This window comes from Protopterus annectens, chromosome 6.part1 (genome assembly GCF_019279795.1).
Source record: "Protopterus annectens isolate FY-2018-M chromosome 6.part1, PAN1.0, whole genome shotgun sequence".
NCBI lineage: Eukaryota > Metazoa > Chordata > Ceratodontiformes > Protopteridae > Protopterus > Protopterus annectens.
The window spans coordinates 578,920,285-578,941,045 of NC_056738.1; the positions used below are offsets into that span (position 1 = coordinate 578,920,285).

Here is a 20,761-nt window from a genome sequence, read left to right on the forward strand (position 1 = left end):
CCGGGGGGACATTTTTCTATTCCCTTTTTAGATGCATCTGATCTGAGCATAGCTGGCCTTAGGTATAGGCCAACTGTGCGGCCGCCTAGGGCGCCACTGTAGCAGGGGGACTTTCCAGTAATCTGGATGGTGTAGACAGACCAGGATGGGGACACCGAGTGGTGTGGGAGGGTGCTGTGGGGCCCTTTTGCCTAGGGCACCAGTTGACCAAAGACCAGCCCTGGATCTGAGTGAGAAATATGAATTGTCAAGTTCCTGCAGAAGGAGTTCTTCTGAATAAGGTGCAAGTACATTCATTACAATGCTCCCAGATTTTGTCTTACCACAGCTGAATTTCAAAGCCACAGTAGTGTCAGGGTAATCTGTCTGTGCCAGCTTCCCTCCATAGTCCTTGGATGCATATGAGTGATTGCTGTCACTTTGGAAGCTTTACTGGTTGCACTACTTGGCTAAATAAACATTATCATTACAAAGTTCTGCTTCTGGAGCTGAAGGCTTTGCTAATGTTTGTCTGACTTCTGGTGGCTTTTCATTGCCTTTTCTCGGGTTCCATTTAGATGCTCGAAACTCCTTTTATGCGAATACGAAAAGAGCAACACGTATTGCATGAACCACGGAAACACCAAATGTCCAAAACCGCGAAATTCGAAATGTTGAAGTGTCATGGTTGGCCTGTCTGCAGTATAGCTCCATAAGGTAAGTGTGTGATAGTTAAGGACCTTAGGGTTAGGGTGTGGGTTAAGGTAAGTGCATAGATAGGTAATGTATGTAAGGTTTAGTGTAGTGTTAGAATTAGGGTTTTGTTAAATGTATGTGTGGATTATTTATTTTGTTTTGGTAAATCTCTGTAGGGTAAGTGTGCAATAGTTATGGACCTTAGGGTTAGGGTGCGGGGTAAGGTAAGTGCATAGATAGTAATGTATGTAAGGTTTAGTGTAGGGTTTTGCTGTTTTACTTTAAGGTTAGAAGTAGGGTTTTGGTTAGTGTATGTATGTGGTTTATTTATTTTGTTTGGGTAGGCAGTATGTAGTGGGAGGTGGAGTTGGTTGACTATGGGGATTTGACTTTTTGAATTTTGCGGTTTAGTGCATTCGGCATATTAGCAGTTCGCGCAATATGTGTTGGTGTTTTCGCATTCGCTTAAAAGGATTTTTGCTAATATAATATAGACCGCCTTTTCTCTGTCCCACTTAATTGTAAAATTTGTTCCTCAGGATGCGCACTTGGCTATGGCATCTGCACTTGGAACGGATCTCACCCATGAATAACATTGCTCCCATGCCTTATTGTAAATGCAGAATGCTTTTAACTTCTTAGGAGACATTGTGCTGCTTCCATTCTCTTTCTGATCCATTGACCTTTTCCTGCACATGATTCTTGCATAATTCTTCCTCGGCACCACTACAATAAACCAAAATAGTTATTATCATAAAACAAAACGGTCAAACAAACTTAAAAATCCAACTTTAATTAAAAAAAATAAAATGGTAAAACTGGCAAGCGCTTTCGTTCTCAAAACCATGGAATTTCATCAGACCAAACATTAAGTATTATTAAGTCATGTGGCTGGAAATAAATCATGTGACTGTTTTAGAATATATTTAATGTGTTTGAGTCTGGTGTAACTTGGTCTGATGAAGTTCCATGGCTTTGGGAATGAAAGCGCTTACCAGTTTTACCAGTTTTTGTTTGTTTGTTTTTTTTTTTAATTAAAGTTGGAGTTTTAAGTTTGCTTGACCATTTTGTTTTATGATAGTAGCTGTGAATATGGTCAAGTGTACAGTTTAAAGTGTTTTAGTAACAAAACAGTTATTAATATTAGTCCAGAAAATATGATTAAGTGACCAGTAAAAGCAGTGCTTTGAGGGCTTGTGCCATAGTCACTAGCCAGAGATACTTGGTCATGTCCTGTAACTTGAAACTCTCCAGACTTGTAGTACACCTTGATATATAGCTATTCATAGGAAAAAACATAGCGTATCGATGCAAGAGTAAATACAGACTCAACCTGAAAAATTAACAATGGAAGTAAGCAATGTAAGGCAGTAACAGTAACTCCTGTGCCAAAGTGACATTCTGCGGCTGTTCTACAGATGAACCTGACATAGAGAGGAGGACATGCAGCTCCAACACAGAAGCCATTCAACTGAGATTAAAGTCTGTGGATGGGATACTGAAGCAGCAACAGTAACTACTGTGCCAAGTTTAGACCCTCACTTGTCATACACATGAACCTGATGCAAAGGAATCCAGCTGAGAATAAAGCCTGGCTACAGAGCACGAAAGCAAAGGTCAGACATTCAGAGATATACTGTGGGCCGACAAGATGATAAAGATGAAATACAGGGTAGCTCAGCAATCATAATACCTTCTGCAACCATAATAACTTAGAGGCAGACTAAGACAAACTAAACATGTTGTAAGTACTCAAATGATGATCTGATTTGATTAAATTACCACAAAGCCAAAAAGAACACAGCACAAAGGCTCAGAAATCAGGGACAGATTTTAAATATTGCTCTTACAATCTTAGAAAGTTGGTAGAACAGTTTGCTTTATCATGTATGAAGTGTAAAAAACTAGTCTCTCATTTAATGATTTCAGCCCTTGATGATTTGCTATAAAATCTACACAGGATATGAGAAACAGAGCAAAAGATAGGAAGCAAAAATCTGTACATCCTGTTCTAGACAGCATCATGATGCCTCTCAACTTCTTAGCACAAGAAATCTGGACAGTACTAATCAGAAGGGGGATAGAATTACTACTTATAATCTGGGCAGCCAAGTGCTCCAGATTGTGCGTAACGCTCCACATTTGTGTTTGATTAAGCCCACTGTTCCACTGTTCCGAATTTTGCAGCCATTGCTCCGCTTAAGTGCTTTCGTCCATATAATTTATACAACTACAGGTAAAACAAGTTTACTGGTTAAGCCTGTGTAATTATACAGACAAAAGTGCTTAGCCAGTAAACTTGTTTTGATACTTCATCCAGCAGAACTGTGGCATGTGTAACAGAGATCTGAGTAGTTGAAAGGCTCGCTTATTTTCAGCTCTAAGTTGAGGAGAGAGGGAAAAGAAGCCCTCTTGGAGGGGATGAAGGTTTTTGAATTCAGACTGATAAAAAAAGGGGTTCTGCTTTCTAAATAATTGCAGCAAACCAATTGCTTTAAATATTACTGCTTGCTGCATTCTAAGTACCGGTCAAGGAGCACTGAAGGAGTAAGTGCTTCAGCCATGATTAAACTGCGATACCGGTGTTTAGTTTATATAATGACTGAATGTTGGTACTGCACTACATTCGGATCATTTGCTGCCCCCTTTGCCTCATTGTAGCTATGGTCTGGGCATGAGTAAGAGGTTTGGCAATACAAGATTGTGCTATTTTTATGAAGTTAAAGTACAGCTTGTTAAATGTTGCCCCTGAAGTTGTGGTTAGCTTTAAAGGCTGAGATTGTTTCTTTGACAATAAGTTTTTTTAAAATAGAATACAGGGCACTACTCAGCCATAGGATAGAGTTGTGAATGAGGGTGTTGTCATTAAATCTTTGTGAAGAGAGGTATGGGATGGAATTAAGTTTGCCAGAGTAGTAATTGTTTCTAATAGAAAGTTTCTGCAGGAAGATGTAAATGTAGCTTCTTTTTTTTTTTGCCCCAGTGGCTGGGTTAAAGGTCATGTGCTTTTGTGTCTGTGATCTGTCCAGTGAGCAGTTTTACTTTTTTCCAGAAGTATTTAGGAGAAGATGACTACCTATTTTATTTTATGTAGATGAGCTTAGCAGAATTAATTGCAATTCTGTTTTTTTTTTCCTGAGACCGAGAAATATTAGGTGCAAGATTTCATTGCATTTTTTCCATTGTCTCCATGCCCTGTGTTTGTTCCATAAATGTTAGTCTCATTTGTGGATCGCTCTGCTGAGTCTGTCTGCTATCACAATGGAATTTCCAGGGATGTGCATTGCTATCAGAAAGCGTTGGGAGAAGGTCGCCCACTGCCATTCTCTCAGGGCCTCCCGACAAAGCGGGTAAGACCTGGTTCCTCCTTGTTTGTGTATGTACCACATATACAAGTGTACATGACTTTTATTTGCATGGAATTCTGGAATGTAGAGAGGGCTGTCAGCACAAAATAGTAGAAAGAGGACAGTATTTTAAAGGTGGCATTCACATTCCTATATATTTTGGTTGAAAGGCCATGGCCATGGTATGCTTTTCGCGCAGTGCAAAAAAAGGGTGTTCCACATTTTGACCATTTGTCACACATTGCAATGGTCTGTGTTCCACATTGGCCTCTTAGCAGGTTGAGACCTATGCTTATAATCTTACTAGCTAGAATGACGGTTTTTGCTCTGTTATACATTTTGTGCATGAAGTCTTAACACACAATTATCATTTAAGGACTTAAACCTCTCAACCATAACTGAACCTCTTAGCATAAGAAACTGGAACAAAGCTTAACATATTGGACAAATATCAAATATTATTCTTATTAACTCAAATGTATGTCATTGATTTGCCTCTACAGATTCTATGAGAAACAGACAATTTTGTGATGCAAAAATATGGACAAACCTCTTAGCACAAGAAATACACAAACAGACCCCAAATCAAAATTTGCTAGAATAAAATATATTTTCTGAAGGTTATGTTTAAAACTCTCCAACCCTCCAATTGCCTGCCAACATCCCTACCATCTTAGCACAATGTCAAGAAATACGGACAAATGTGTATTGCTCTTACATACTTAAAAAAGTTCCTAGAGTAAAATGCTTTGCATTATAATACATTTTGAAAGAAAATCATGATGCAGTAAACATAATCTGAGGCAAGATCAGGACAGCCTACAAAGTTTCATTTACCTCCCAATGACAACTACTGTGTAAAGAGTGTTTTTTCTAAAAAAAAAAACAAACAAACCAAAAAAAAAACAACCTTTCTCCTGTGGTTTCCTGGTACAACAGTTTCCTTGCAGTCTGAGTGAGAAGTGAAACAGCAGCAGCACAAGCAACCAGGTCCCAAGATCTTCCTTCTCTCACAGCTGCAGCAGCGCAGGCTGAACAGTAAAGTGAAATGGATCCATCTCTCCTCTCTGCTCTCTGTCCTACAAAGTGTCCACCATTCTCCACAAGCAAACTCCCCACAATAAGAAGCTCACACTCCATCCTAAAAGGAAAAAACACAACAGTGCTGCAAACAAAATCTCAGTACCTTTTCAAAAAGGTACCGAGTAGCCAAGAGCCGTACTTTTTATTCCTTAATTTTCACTGGCTTCTCTGCAGTCTGTGTTGTTGATTGACTGCTTGGTCTTGTTAAGAGATGCAGGAGGTATAGAGTATATTGTTGTTTGGCTGCTTGTTGTGTTGCAAAAAGAGCTTGTTGATTGACTCTTTTCCTAACACAGCAAGCAGCCAGTCAACAAGAAGGTGATGTTGTCTTTGTCAGTGTACAAGACCTGCTGATGAAGCAGTGTGAAAAAACAAGAGTCAGAGTTGCAGACCTGGAGAACCAGAAAATGGAGGGGTGGCAACCTTATCTTCTCTCAAGCCTGAAAGAGCATTTAATTAAAAAAAAAGTTACTAGCACTCTGTCTGCAGTTTCTGACAAAATTTATAGTAGCAAACAGTAAGTCTTGTCATTTAGAATTTTGTATAGTCAGATGCATAGAAGACAAGTGGAGCTTTGAGGAGTGGGTAGCCAGTTTAGGTCATTTAAAAGGTTGCTGTGCATGCAGGCATTGGCAATTACAGCAAATCTGGAAATTTTATTCTCAGCGACTTCTAGTCTTCCAAAATAATACTTGAGATAAAGCCGTTTTTTGAACCATGACTGCTTTATCTTGTGCAATGAACTCCTTCCCAGTGGTTGTATATAAAAACAGTGGTTCTCAATCATCTAATGATGAAACAGAAGAAAATGATGGCTTTTTCTCCCAGAAAGTATGATCTTTTTTTTTTTTAATCTGCCTGAACACTCTGAATGACCACTAATCCAAAGGGTAAAAAGTTAACACAAACTGTTTAGCAAAATATGCAAGAAAGACCAAGCTTAGCTGGAGTCTTCACTTAGTAATACCTTAAATCTCCTGCAGTGAAAGTCCTTGGGGGCTTGCAGTTACATGGCTTCTGAGTGTCTATGACTTATTACTTTTTAATAAGTCTTTTACGGGTACATTCAGGCCAATAAAGCCAAGCCCCACTAGTTGTATACATTTATGCTTTATCCTTTTTTGACCTCATCAGTACAGCCCAGATGGATTGTTTGACTATACTTTAGAAACAAAGAGCTTTAAATCAAGCTTGTTGTCCATAAGCATTAGGGTATCTACAAAATATCCCAAATAACATCCAAACCAAAGAGTTTACCTTGCCCCACTATTTGCAGACATGCATGTTTTAAAAGCCTTTTTTGATCTGGTTAGTACAGCGTAAGTGGATTGCTTGCCTATATTTTACAAACACAGAGTTTAAAATCACATTGTTAATGCAAGGATATGCATCCCCTCAAGAATTTATTTTTAAATGTTTTGCTCTGTTGTGTATAGCAACGTTTTGCTATTAAGTCTTTGATGACTTTATCTAAATATAACATTTGTGATGTTATGCACTTTGGGTAAGAGAGGCATGATAGTTCATAACAGATCTCTTATAATGTTTTGCATAAGTTGGTCACAGCTTGTATGAAAAAGCTGCTGAGACCTTATCTTCTAACACTGATACTCTGCTGTTCTACTGTTGGATTGTTTGACATCCCTGTGATTTGGGCTGTAGTTATCTGGCCTCCATGCCTTTTGAGTGGTAGCTTCTAAACATTGAAACTCTCTGTCCAAGTGTTTAAAGTATTGTCCAGTTGAAAAAAAATCTGTTAAAACTTAAAAACATATCTGATTAGTGACATTTTTGAAGTTTTTATTTTTATTTAATTTATTTTGTCTTGCTTTATAGTGTTGTGTTAAACTATTTCATTTATTCTTTAGTTCTATATTATTTATATATCATCTTTTTATTGTTTTGAGCTTTGATATGTTGTTGAAATACATTGCAGCTGTAATATTAATTGAAACTGTTCATATTTCAGGAACAGAGAATTATCTGGCAAATGCTGTCTAGCAGGTCTTCAAGACCATAAGTGGCAGCTCCTCTTCAGGTCTTCAAAGAACTGACATATGCTTGAAAACAGCTGGGCAGGGACGTGTTTGCATCCCCAGAGAATGCTCAGTTGTCTAAGTCCTGGACCAAGGCTGCACACCACTCTTTCAAGAATGCAAGATGGCAAACTGCTTTACATATTTCCTACAGTCCATCTAGTTTAAAATTTTCTATTAAAAATGTTAAAAGAAAATGCTTAGTTGATTCTCATTGTACTATTGTGACCCACCGACCTTAGTTCTCCCTTTTAGTGGAGGTGGCAAGCCATTTTCTATAGATTTCTCTGAGAGATCATCTACGCTTTTAGTGCAACAAGGCAGATGTCTTCATCCGTTACAAAAACTGGATTCATGTTAAAACTGTAAGACCCGTAATTGCAAGTATTGCAACTTCAAAAAATAAATTGTAAAAGAAATACCGCAAATGTAGAAACTCAGTGTATGGCAATTATATATATATATATATATTTTTTTTTTTACGTGTAACTTCACCTTCCCTGTGCCTCTGATGTGGGAGACTGAACTCCCATATACATGCTGTAAGTACATGTATACTTGGTCTTTTTGGCCCTGTCTGTTGAACATCAGCTCTCTCCTTTTCCAGTCATCCAGTTTGTTCCTCATCACTGGGGTGAATGTTAACTGGGAGAGTCATCATTTAGGCAGTTATCAGATGTGGTTCAAGTTTTTTCTGCTTTTATGACCCTACCACCCCCCCCCCCTCCACACACACACACACACACACACACACACACACACACACACACTCAGGTGCTGGGGAGGACCATGCTGTGGACAATCCATTGGGGATGCCCCCTTAGATTTTAAGGGACATTCCTAACTAGCAGCCCAGCTCCTCCCCTTGAACCATGAGTGGTGGTATCCCTGGTCACTACCAGTGGGAAATCACCACACCGTGTGCCTACAAGTGCATGAAACCCTTCCCACCCCCAGGAGGAGCAAGTGGAACATGCCCCTTCAATCTCTCTCCCAACACTTGGTCTGGCTCCTCCAGTGCTGGGGCTGTTAATCAAACCTCATTTACTTGGGTCACAATCAGACCTACATCCCTCTGCATCACACAGCCAGGCCACTACATATATATTAACTCAAAAGGTCATTGCATCTAAAGCAGTTGGAATTTTGTGCAGTCTCAGACTTTCACCTGTTTACACATACAGACTCACTTTTTCTTAGGATTGCAGTTCTGGTCCTCAGAATTTCAACAGGAGCTCAAAGACCTTCTTCATCTCACAGGGTGGGGGTTACAGATTTGTTTCCTGACACAGAATTATGGTTATTTCAGGTAATAAATATACTCTTATAAGTCAAATGGTTGTCAACCATGAAATCTTATTTGAAAAATAGAAGACATTTGTGTGCTTATTAGTGTTCCAAAAGCAGCTCCTTCATCCTCTAGGCACTCTGATCTTCTGTTTACTTTTCTGTAACTTTTCAGCCTTGTTAGCATTTCTTCACAGAGATCCTTCCTCAGCTGAAATGAAAATTTGCTTCAGAAAAGCACTGCATGTGAGGCCTCTAGAGAAACCATTTATCTTCTGATGGGATCTGAAAGTAGTCTTAGAGCTCTTGGTAAAACCTTTTGAATGAGTGTTTTCAGCTCCATTACAGTTTCTTTCTTTCTTGGAAGGCATCTTTCTTATAGCAGTCAGTTCAGTCAAGAGGGTATCAAAACTTTGGGCTCTTATGTTTGGAACATTATATGGTCTTTTATAAAATTAGTGTGGCTGTTTCTATTAAGTCATGTCAGACATGACTTTAAACAATCGATTTAGCACCTTTCCTTATGCCGCTATTCACTGGATATTGCAGACAGCAATTCTCATCGTACGGATATTAGAAAGTAGTTATTTGCATTTATTGCCAGGATCAATATTTCAGGCAACTGGACAAGCTTTTTATTTCCTTTGCACCTAAGAGGTTAGGAGCCTCACTGCACAGGCAGACTTCATTTAGTTTATTAGTTACATAAGATTTGCTGCATGTCAGTGGGGACACCAGTTTGGGGATCCAGTCAGAGCTCACCCTACGAGAATGGCAGCAGTGGTTGCGGCTTTCATTCTTTCTTTCTTTCTGAGGGTTCACCTTCTCTGCTGTTTGTGAAGCAGCTGTAGGTTGTACCGTCTGCACTTTTACAAAGCTCTACAAAATCAATCGTATGCACTTCTAAGGCCAGAACAGGTTTTCTTACAGTAATTGTACCAGGAGAAACTTGCCATGTGGATGCATATTTCAGTGTTCTGCCTAACCTGAAATTATGAAGGCAAAACAATGACCTAATATACAGTTGTGTAACATACGTAACAGCAGATGGGTTATATTGGCTAGGGTTTTAAGAGCTCTTAAGCCGATAGCCTAATAATCTCCTATGAACCTGTAATGGGATTCCCTGCCTCTAGACATTGTACTTTGCTTTTGTAAGTGTTCTCCGTTGTTAGCCTTGTTACAGTGAGAGGAGCTGGAATATGTTCTACAACATGTTTATCATGTGTTTGACCACAACTACAGTATAGTAGCCATCCATCCATGACTCCTTTTCCCTTTATTTACTTATTTATTTTTGTTTTGCACATGGGGTTAGGGTGTCACATCAATAGTGACAATAATCTAGAGCTAATGTTCATATCACCAGGTGGCTAGCCCTGCCACAGCACTGCAATATAGTGTATTACCAAAAATGCCTAACACTGTGGGAGCAGATTGTGAAGGATGAGTCTTTTTAATAGTGAATGAAACCTTTACAGCCTTGTTTAGACAGTAGTGCAGCACCATGACCGTCCTTATGATCAGAAAACAAAGTGAGATGTCCGCTCCGTGGCATATAAGGATAAAGCCCCAAGTGCACCCAGATGGCCAGAATTCCATTGGTGGCGTGGTTACCTCATAGAACTGATAAAGAAAGGAGAGGAAATTATAAGCTTGTACCAGTTTTCTTATCCTTGGGGGGGGTTGAAAATAATGCGCAGGAGTGAGAGGACCACTTCTGGAACTCTACTGGAGAATGGTGTCTCAAAAACATTGGTCAGCTAAGGGCTTATAGGTGGATCTGGGGAGTGTCCCATTCTGGGCTTAGCAAGGGTCATTCTCATAGATCATTCTTCATTGCAAATGGGCTTGTGTGATGCCAGCATGTAGAGGGGATAAAGTTATAACTCTCTAAGCTACAAGCTCTAACTCTGCAAAACAACTATGGTAGTTTCTTGGACCTGCATCCTACGTGCACCCAAACCATTTTCTACAGCCTTCCTAGGGGAGGGGGCTGTTGACCCCGTGCGCAGCCCAGCTGGTACATGCTGCATAAAGAGGTGTCATGGGGATGTGTAAAGGCACCCTATTACAAGGCAGAACAATAGAACCCCAACTTGTGCAAAAAAAAAAAAAAACAGAAGAAAAGAAAAAAAAAGTGAGGTGGCTGTAACCTTATGCACTATGTATCTTGGAAATATTTAGCTGCATATATTAGTAGAGCCTGAGATTCACTATCATGATAGCATGTTATTCTTCCACAGAGAGAGAGAAAGGGAAGTAGATTCTCTTAACACGGGAAACTGGGGAGGTGACAGAGACTGGTCTGTTGCTGTATGGAGCTTCATATGGGGTCTATGTACTATTTTGTCATTCTTTAGAAATGTTTGGGAGTATGGTGCATTGTTTGGTTTTTATGAGCTTGGCATTCTCAGGTTGATGTGAAGTGAGCTCTTCTTGGGTGCATTACACAAGCAGCCAGTCCCAGTCATCTGAACTGCATTTCATTCCTGCTAAGGAAAACATGGAACCACTAAGATGCCCACAGTGAGAGAGTGAATAATTTAAGCAAATACTAAGAAGACAGGGACAGTTTAGTCATCCACTGTTGCAATGATTTCCTCATACAACTTTCTCCCAGCCCACCTTTAGAGATAATAGAATCCAACATTTGTTACTCTGGCGCTTACTTTCACCATTTAGTTATAACTTTTTGACTAGGGTGGCCATGGTGGTGCAGTGGTTAGCATTGCCGCCTCACAGCAAGAGGTTCTCTGGTTCGATCCTTGGCTGGGGTGCCTTCTGTGCAGTCTGCATGTTCTCCCTGTGGTCGTGTGGGTTTCCTCCGGGTGCTCTGGTTTTCTCCCAAAGACATGCTGCAGGTGGATTGGACACTCTAAATTGGCCCTAAGTCTGAGTGTGTGTGTGTGTGTGTGTGCCTTCTGTGGAAGGTTGGGCACCGGGCTGGCAACTCAACACTGTAAAACTCCATTGCCAATCATGAGCGGACAGATGATCTGCTGTGGCAACCCCTAACTGGGAAAAGCCGAAAGAAGAAGAAGTTGTAACTTTTTGACTGACTTCATGCAGTGTAGTAAAGGGTTGCATTTTTTTTTGGGGGGGGTGGCTTGTTATGATGCACTGACTTCTAGAAGGTATACCAATGTTCAACATTGTATCTAAAGATTTTTTCTGGTTAAATTGGTGCAAGTAGCATTTCATGTGGGCAGCTCACAGCCTCATCTTTCCATGAAGGACCTAAAACCAACTGTGGGGAAAAAACTTCCGAAATGTTCAGAAATCTTCAAATTAGACACTTATGAAAGGCAGAGTTTAGCGTAGGGATAGGTTGTGGCAGCAGATAGCTGCATTCATGGGAAAGCGTACACAAACTGTCTAATGCCTAAAATAGTTCTGCCATTTGATCCGTACCACACTGACACTTCATTCATTAAACCATAAACAAAATACTGTTTCTGAGATTTATTTACAGGAATGTTCAGTTTAAGAGAATGAGACCATATAACCAGCTGAAATATATATATTTTATTGTCTGTATGCTTCATTAGAAAATAGTGAACGTAGCCAAACTGGAAGAAGGAAACACAGCAGTTGAGCTCTTTTCAAGTAGATTTTATCCTTAGATTTAAGTACCTCTGTCCTTGACTTTAAAAGATAAGACCACGATTTATAGTAGCATCATTAATTATAGGATGAGAACTTGATACTTCTTAAAATGCAGCTGATACTGTATAAAGCAATCATCTTTTGTTGTTGCTTTCTGTTCACGCTTTGTTGTTTGATGGTTGTTTAAAGATAATTAAGAGTTACTTTGAAGCTGGGAAGCTGAGAAAGTGACAAGGCCCTTGGCAGACTCTTCAGTTTTTTTAATTCTCTCCACCTTCTCCAGCTTTTAATGTGGACAGTGATGTCCTGTGATTCAGGGCAGTCATTTCATCATGGTTGATAATCCTTATGTGACTGATCATGTAATGAAATATTACAATTTACTGATTTAGTATTTAAATTATAAGGCATAAGTTATGTGCCTTTGTAAAATTATTCTTTCGGACGTCATGCACAGAGATCAGGTGGTTGTGTCTCCTGTACCTCAGAAATATGCCACAATAACACATTTTTTTACTCATAATGATAATAAAATGGTTTGTCTGGAATAAATATTAATACTTTAAGGGTCTTGGGGAATACAGTTTGTGGCTTATATTGGTGTAATAAATTGTCATGTGTTAACCGTTGCCCACTCTTAGGTCTTGGTTTTTGTTACCCTTTTTATAATTAGAATATACATACAATGTTTCCCTTGTTTTCCTTGAACACAGTGGCTGGTTCTTAAATTTTTCTTCCCATAATCCTTTGTCACAGGTCCTAGCGCCACCAATCTTATAATAGGTTCCATCGCAGGTGCCATCCTGGTGGCTGCTATTGTCCTTGGGGGGACTGGATGGGGCTTTAAGTAAGCAGTGCCGCATGTCTCCTCTTCAATGGCTATGGCAGTTTGCCTTTGCTTACGACACAGGTTTTGAGTTCCTGCTACAGAATGTAGAGAAGAAGAGAAAAAAGTGAAATAAAAACTTGTAATTTTAACTGATAGTGTATATTTGACTCTGTGTAGACTAACAAACAAAGAAGGACAGGCCAGCTTCTCAGACTAATTTTTTGTTTAAATCTGAAAGAACCTAAAAGTTGCCATTTTGAATTATTGAGCATAGTCATTTGCATAGATTTGTACGTTGTATGCAAATGAATGCTGGATAATATGCAGTTTACACTCATGGGACTGTTATGGGGTGGGGAAGGCATAGTTATGTTTGGTTATGTATGAGAAGAGGTGCTTGGATTGCAACACTTTTTGTTTTGTGCTGCCATGTGCTCACTTTGGTGGCTGAATTTCCATCCGTGGTTCTAGGCACCTGGACTCCTGAATGAGCTCAGGTTGCCAGAGAACTTGCACATTAGAACATCCTTTGACTTGTTCTCCTGCATTGGAATGAACAGGGTGGGGTCATAGGTCTGTGTATTATGTGAACATCTGTCCTGTGCTGCAGGGCAGAGGTGCATTTGTGCACATCAGTTATAAATTATATGTACTGGGGCAAAAGCTTATTCCAGTTTTTGCATACCTGCATGCAGATTTTCAATGTAGCACAGAGAAAAATATTCTGGGCTTTTGTGCAGAACTGAGCCTCTGGTAAGTATAGATTATTGGTGCTATTTCCCCAACAGTACAGTACGCTTCTGCTAGCTGTAGGGGGGGGTCAACATGTTGCCCCATTAAGATGAGATAAAGCTGTACCAATAATTAGGGAGTACTTACTCAGAGATGAAGGATACTGTTAAGAGAACTGTCATATAGAGGGCTTGCCATACTAAAGTTTAGTTAAAAATAAATCTTCTGATCATTTCTGCTAAGAACTTAACAGATAAGACTTATGTTATGTACTCTAACCTGCTGGCTAAAATAGAACTTTGATTTCATACAGTAAGAATTAATCTGTAGCAGAACCTCAGACACTTTGGACTGGCCTAGCAAAAAGCTTGACATGCATGTTTTCTGAAACGTCTTTCAGTAGTCTCAAAGCAGGTTAGCAGCACACGCAAGTCCCGCACCTGTCTTGTTCCTACCTTATTTTTTTGTTTGTATGTATGTTTAGTCATTTTTTTCTGTTAACGATAAAATATATTGATATTGTAACTGTTTCTTCAGGGTTGCTGGTTGAAAGCCCTTGAAGAACATTGTGAGCACGTTAATCTGGCAAGTGGTCAAGGATGGGGCACACTTGATATGCCTCATGGTGCATTTCTTACCACATGTGTTCTCTGTATGCGCATGGTGATAAAGCAGCCCCGCCTGCTACAAAACATGCCCACCTAGTCAACAGTGTTGTGATCCCATTGTCTCTAATGAACATACATGTGGTATACTGGCTGTATGGGTATGCTTGTGGCAGACTGCCAAAAGGGGAATGGTCTGCAATACACTTTCTTTATGCTAAATGACAGAAATAAGTTCAGTTGACTGCAAATGTTTTTTTCTAAAATATATGGCAGGTGGTCTAAATTACGACTGCTTGGGAGCCCTGAGGTAGGCAACCATTGTTATGCTATATTATGGTAAGTTTGTTAAGAGAAAATCTGACAATCTATATAATGTATTTGTTGCACTTTTAAGTACTGAAGTCCACTCACATTTTTGCTTGCCATTTATGGAGATCATGTTCATAATGTGTGATGAAAACTTAAAAAAACAGGAACCAGCTGGAGAAGATCTGTTTGCCTTATTCCAACTGATCAGCTGAAGTAAAATGGGATTTAAGAGACAGATGAACTGAGACTTAATGCCAGGGTATATTGGTTTCTGCTTGTAGGTATAGCTTACTGCAGGTTGCTTAATCAGTGATTTAGAAATAATAAATAATGATAGTTATATTACATGAAACAGCCCAAAGAGTAGGGGTACATGCACTTTGTGTGTGTGTGTGTGTGTGTGTGTGTGTGTGTGTGTGTGTGTGTGTGTGTGTGTGTGTGTGTGTGTGTTTATTTGTGTTCTGTACATGAGGTAGGATGCATGTTCTTAGCGTCTTTAACCATTTATTCTAGACTATTAAAAACTATAAAATTACTAGACTTGTTTGAGAAATGTTTGGTTCCCATACTGCTGTTTTCTTTCAGACTCTGCATTGTTGTTACACCTTAGGGTGTAAAACTAAACAGAAATGCAAAAATATGCCATAAGAACCAGTATAAATGAATTAGAACTCATGCTGTTTAAGTACAGTATATGAAAGGGCAGCTAACAGTTTGGCAATAAGATTATAGAGCATGGATTTGCTCCTGATGAGTTAGAACAGTGACGATAACTCTTTAGAAATTGGTTCAAATAATGAAACTGTTTCTGCTATACCAAATGCCTATCCTGTTTGTGTAACTAAGTAGAATGCTGACTTTTGGTGGATGTGGGCTAAAGAGTTTTATAAAACATTTGTGTGTTAACAGATGATGGTTTTGTACTAGATGTATGTGGTGGTCACAAGAGTTGTTTATAATAGAAGGAGAAGCATAGGGGGCAAGTTGAATGTATAAAGAGGGCTATTAATAAAAGTGCAGCCTGTAACTTAAGTCATACCTCTCAAATGCCCAGAATTTCACAGAATGTATAGATTTTTACCACTTATTGTTTTGATCTGTTCCTCAGAAAATCTGTGGTTTTCTAACAAATTATTGAGAATTGGGGTCATTAAATGAGAGCTATTTAAGTTTCAGACTTCATATTTTTCAGAAAATGCATGATAGTGCAAAAAATGCAGTTCTAGTAACTTCCTAAGATTATAAGAACATTTTTTAAAATCGACCTCTGTTCTGGGCCTTTAGTCTTCCATTATTTTTGGCTTGCACATGATTTTTGCACTAAGAGGTTGAGAGGTATGCTTTAAGTATTTTCAGAACTTAAATGTACAGCTACTGTTTTTGCCTGTAAATTTATAAACAGTAATTTTTTTTTCAATAACTGACTACTGCCATGATTTATAAATGTTTAATTTTAAAAATAATGCACGATCACTAATCCAGTATGTAGCTCTGTGTAGTTGCAACTGTTTCTATGTCTGAAAGAGAAAATAAGCTTTTTAAGTACATATTTTACGACATTTCAGAGATATGAAAAAATTATTTTGATATAAATGCTGAGCACATAATGAAGTAAGGAAGGTTCTGAACATGCAGTTTCATTTCAGATTTAAGTGTTTATGAATGTATGTAAATAAAGTTTGTGGCAGCGATTTTATTACTTTTTACCTGATATAGAAGCATATTGGCTATGTAGTTTGAAAAACAGTTTAATGTGGCTTGAATATTATTTTTAACATATAGTTTAATGTGGCTTGAATATTATTTTTCACATATGGCCAACATTAAGACAAAACAGGAACACCTAAACAATTATAGTTTTAACTGAAATATGTTTAAATTGGTTCAGCCATCCATTTGTATATTATTGATGTTTAATTACATTTTAACAGAGAACTACAGTTCCTCTGAAACCATTGACATTGTTTAATAACATATCTACCTATTGTTTCCTTTTAGTTTAACTTATGGTTGCTCATTTTTGGTCTTGGGCATTCTGCTTGACTGATAACCTGAAACTCTGCAGCTAATTTGAATGGGCTTTTCTTTGACTAGCCTTTGCTGTCTGCAACTCCATCCTGTGGAGCTTCTGTACATTTTATATGTACACGTGAGTGTGGTGCCAATTACATTAACATTTCACTGAAAGAGAAATCAGCATTGCCAAATTCACAAAAGTCAGTTTGCAGAAAAGTAATTTTGTTGAAAAACAGTTCATAGAAAACTGCAGAAGTCTATAGATAATTGCTGCTCTTGTGTTTTAAATTTGCTCACCTGCAGCAATTAACTGTGTGGGTTCTTGTCTCTGCGGCTATGTGACTGTGGAGCTAGAGGACTTGCACTTAAAAAAACATTTTTAGGTTAATTTGGTCTGGCTGGTATGTTCAGTGAATTGACATTACGTGAAAAAACAAAAGTGTGTGTGTGTATATGTGTGTGTGTGTGTGTGTGTGTGTGTGTGTGTGTGTGTGTGTGTGTGTGTGTATATATATATATATATATATATATATATATATATATATATATATATATATATAGTGAAAAAGAGAGAGTATATGCCAATCTAATATTCACCAAATCAAGCTTTAAAAATTGAGCAAAACACAAATAATTGAACAAAAAATAACACAAAATACTACTGTTTTGCAGGGAGGCAAGCCTCTTTGCACTCCTCATCTGGGGAGCTGCTTTCCCACTCCCCCAATCCTCACCTGGGGAGTTGCTTTCCCATTCCCCCAGCTAATTATATATACCATGTCTGAGATCACACTATAGTGGGAAAGGACAAATCTCCCACTTTACAATGTTTGCAGTCTCTCACAGCAAAGAAAAAAACAGCAATGTCCGATGTGCAGTTAGCTGACTTTCCATCAGCTGTACTAACCTTTTTTCTTTGTGATGAACTTGCTTCTCGAATACCTCAGTGATACACACACTCACAGATATATGACTATTTTTTTTAATTTTAAATACACTGGTGGCAGCATTGTGTAAAATCAGGTTTATTTGATGTAACTGAGACAAACATATAGCCTGCATGGCTTTTCACAGTTAATTTTGCACACACACATATATATATATATATATATATATATATATATATATATATATATATATATATATATATATATATATATATACACACACACACAAACTTTTCAATATTTGCAGAGTAACTTTAATGTAAAGTTGGAGTTCTTAGAGGTTACTCCACCAGTTATGACAGACAATTCAGTCCCACACAGCCCTTCCAGCAACAGGCTGTAATCCCCAGCTGTGATCCCCAACTAGAATCTTAATTGCAGTAATTCCAATTTGGCACCAAAATCTTTTGCCTAATCTTCCTTCAGGCTAAATCTGCCAATGACTCCTGAATAGGTTGCCCAATTACAGGAACCATGGCTCTTCAATTACAGCCCCTATTCTATCCCACAATGCATTTTCTGACCAAGGAACCAACTTTTTCCTTGGAATTCAGAAAGGATTACCTCAAGAGGTAAGAGCTTCCACATGTGGCTAACCCCTAGTGGTAACCCTTTCTGATATAGAAACTAGTCAACCATGGTGACTTTCCATGATTAGAAGAGTCCCAAAGTGGTGGGTGATACCAAGATAATGAGGCATTTTGGGGGGAGTACAATGCTAATTAGCCTTGCGCTATCTCCTGATTTATGCTGCGTGATGCAGAGAATCACTCTACTGTGTTAATTAGCAAGGCCACCTGTGAAAATTAACTCAGCCAAAATGCTGTGGCAACCAGTTATAATCAGTGGGAGAGACCACTTTGCATATAGGTTTAGCAGCATTCAGCAGAGAGAGGGTGATGTGTGTGTGTGTGTGTGTGTGTGTGGGGGGGGGTCAGTGTGCACATGTCTGCAGGGCTATGGGTGGTCTAGGATGACTGTGTGAATGTGTCAGTCTGCCTGCCTGTCTGAGTGGTTGCAACAGTGGTGTTAAGTGTAGTTAAATAGATGCTGGTGAGTGTGGGTGAGTGTGTTCATGACTGCAAAAGTATATCGTAAGGATTTGTGTATCGATTGGTCTGAAGGGTAAATCAGCTAATTTTGATTACTATAACTTGGATCTTCTGAGTATTTGTACTGGAGTGGAGAGTTAATAAGAGTAATCTGTGTTTGAGTTTGGGAATGAGCACATTTTTGACTGTCATTTGTCTAGTCCTGAGAGTTAGCAGATGAATTAATCCTGAGCAGAGTTTTAGATGAGTGAAAATCTTGTTTGTAGCATATTTAGTGTGTCAGGAGAAGAAAAGTGAAGGGTTAAAGAGAATGCCAAGATACTTTATTTGAGTGACATTTGGTAAGGTGTTATTTCAAGTATCAGTTATTTTTAATAGGGAAGGGAAGAGATTTTTTTGTACTACGCTTTTTCAGGGTTTATTACTATTATTATTTGTCTCTTTGCAAAGTGAGAGGAATTTGTCTTGCATGCTTTTCTGTAGTAGGGAAAGTGATTTGTTGAATATAATTTATGAACAGGGAAAACAGGAGAGGGCTCAGCACAGACTAGAGTCTTGAGGACACCTACATTAGCTGTTCCGGTGTAGGAAAACATATACTTATGGAAAACCCGAAAGTTTCCTTACTTTAGGTAGCTTTTAATCAATTGTAGTCTACTTATTGCAGGATTAAACCAAGTACATTTATTAAATAGCAAGTGGTGGTTAATGAGCTAGAAATCCCTGGTCATGTCAATGAATAAACCTTCTTGTGAGGAGCCTGTCATTCATATTGCAGTAGATCTTGTTGGTAACTGGGTATAATCCTGTCATGGTATTGAATGCATTACAGAAGCCATGCTGATTGTCACAAAGAAGACCATATGCATTTATATTAGTAAAGATTTATTTGCAGAGCAGCTTTTTGAATATTTTGACTACTACATTAATGTATGATATGGATTTGTAATCCTGGCAGGATTTGGGGAGAGGGACTTTTGATAATAGGATTACTGTTGTTACCTTAAAAAAAATTGTGAAAGGTGGCAGTAATTAATGATAGGCTTAGATATGTGTTAGTGGTTTGTCAATAACTTCTGCAGACAGTTTTAGTATAGAGGGGTGGAAGTTTGTGAATTTTTCACCTGAATGTGCATTATGTTTATCAAGGAGGACATTGGTTTCCTTTGTAGCAGTTTCTTTGAAATACAAAAGGGGGCAATGGGGCTGTGGTCAGCTAGGAGTACAGAGCCTGTTGTTTTTGTGCTAGAAAAAGATGTATTTAGGGGGTGGATTGCATTTAGGAGTTTGTTGTTCTCAGCGAAGGGGAAGTATGAATTAGAGTAGACTCGCTAGACAGATTCTTTTTTAGAAGTTTGATAGGCTAATTCTGTTACAGTTTTCCAGAAGGATTTTGAGGATTTTGATCATTAGGATTTTCAGGAGTTTGGTAAGTGTGACTGATGGTTTCTGAGATAAATGGCTTTAGCAGAGCTGACTGCTACCTTGGCTTCTTTACATAGCTTTAAGTAGGTGTTGTGAAGGTGCATGTCACTTGAATCCTGTTTACAGGCAGTATCTTTCTTTCAGAACTTTATGATGTTAAGGGAAAGCAAAGACAATACTGTCCTCTCAGTCTTCTTTTAGAGATAAAGAAGAGAGTGTTTTGAATGGTAAATAGAGTGTTGATGAAATAAGCAAGGGCCTCATTGAGATTATAGGAAGAGTAGATTGGTGACCAGCCTCTGGATTTAAGGATGTTTAGTAGTGTTAGCTTTCTGGATTCTGACAAGAGTCTGATAAACTTTGTGATGGTTTTTCATGTGACTTAAAGGAATAGTGAGAGACAGTAGGGCAGTGGTCACTAAAATTATTTGGTAAGATATTAACCAAGATGCATCTGTGTTTTGTGTTTGTAATGATGAGGTCAAGAAGGCATTGTTAACAGAAGGCATGTTTGGTCCTGTCATCTGTTTACCTGTTCCAAGCTTAGTAGTTGTAGGGTTCTTTGTAGTTAGTTGGCTGTAGGACCTTATGCATCAGAATTATGATCACCAAGAATAATGCAACTTTTGGGTATGCCTGAGGGAAGGCTCTCATTAAGGGTATGATTGTTATTGATGATGGAGTGGATATATAAACAGATGCAGAGTATATGTTTCTTGAATAGGAAGTGGTAGTTAATGATCTAGAAAGCCCTGGTCATGTCAATGAATAAACCTTCTGTTGAGGAGCCTGTCATTCATATTGCA

At 38.6% G+C, this 20,761-nt stretch overlaps 1 protein-coding gene across 3 annotated transcripts in view; it reads left to right on the forward strand.

The window, feature by feature from the left end:
- The window catches only part of ADAM23 (ADAM metallopeptidase domain 23), a 1,167,569-nt gene that overhangs the window by 1,126,569 nt on the left and 20,239 nt on the right, over positions 1 to 20,761 (forward strand). The window contains exon 25 of one of the 3 annotated variants that reach the window (XM_044076027.1): positions 12,794 to 12,884. The exons of the other annotated variants lie outside the window; for them this stretch is intronic. Coding sequence (XP_043931962.1) covers positions 12,794 to 12,884 — 91 coding nt within the window. The remainder of the gene's footprint in view (positions 1 to 12,793; positions 12,885 to 20,761) is intronic. 3 annotated transcript variants of the gene reach the window in all.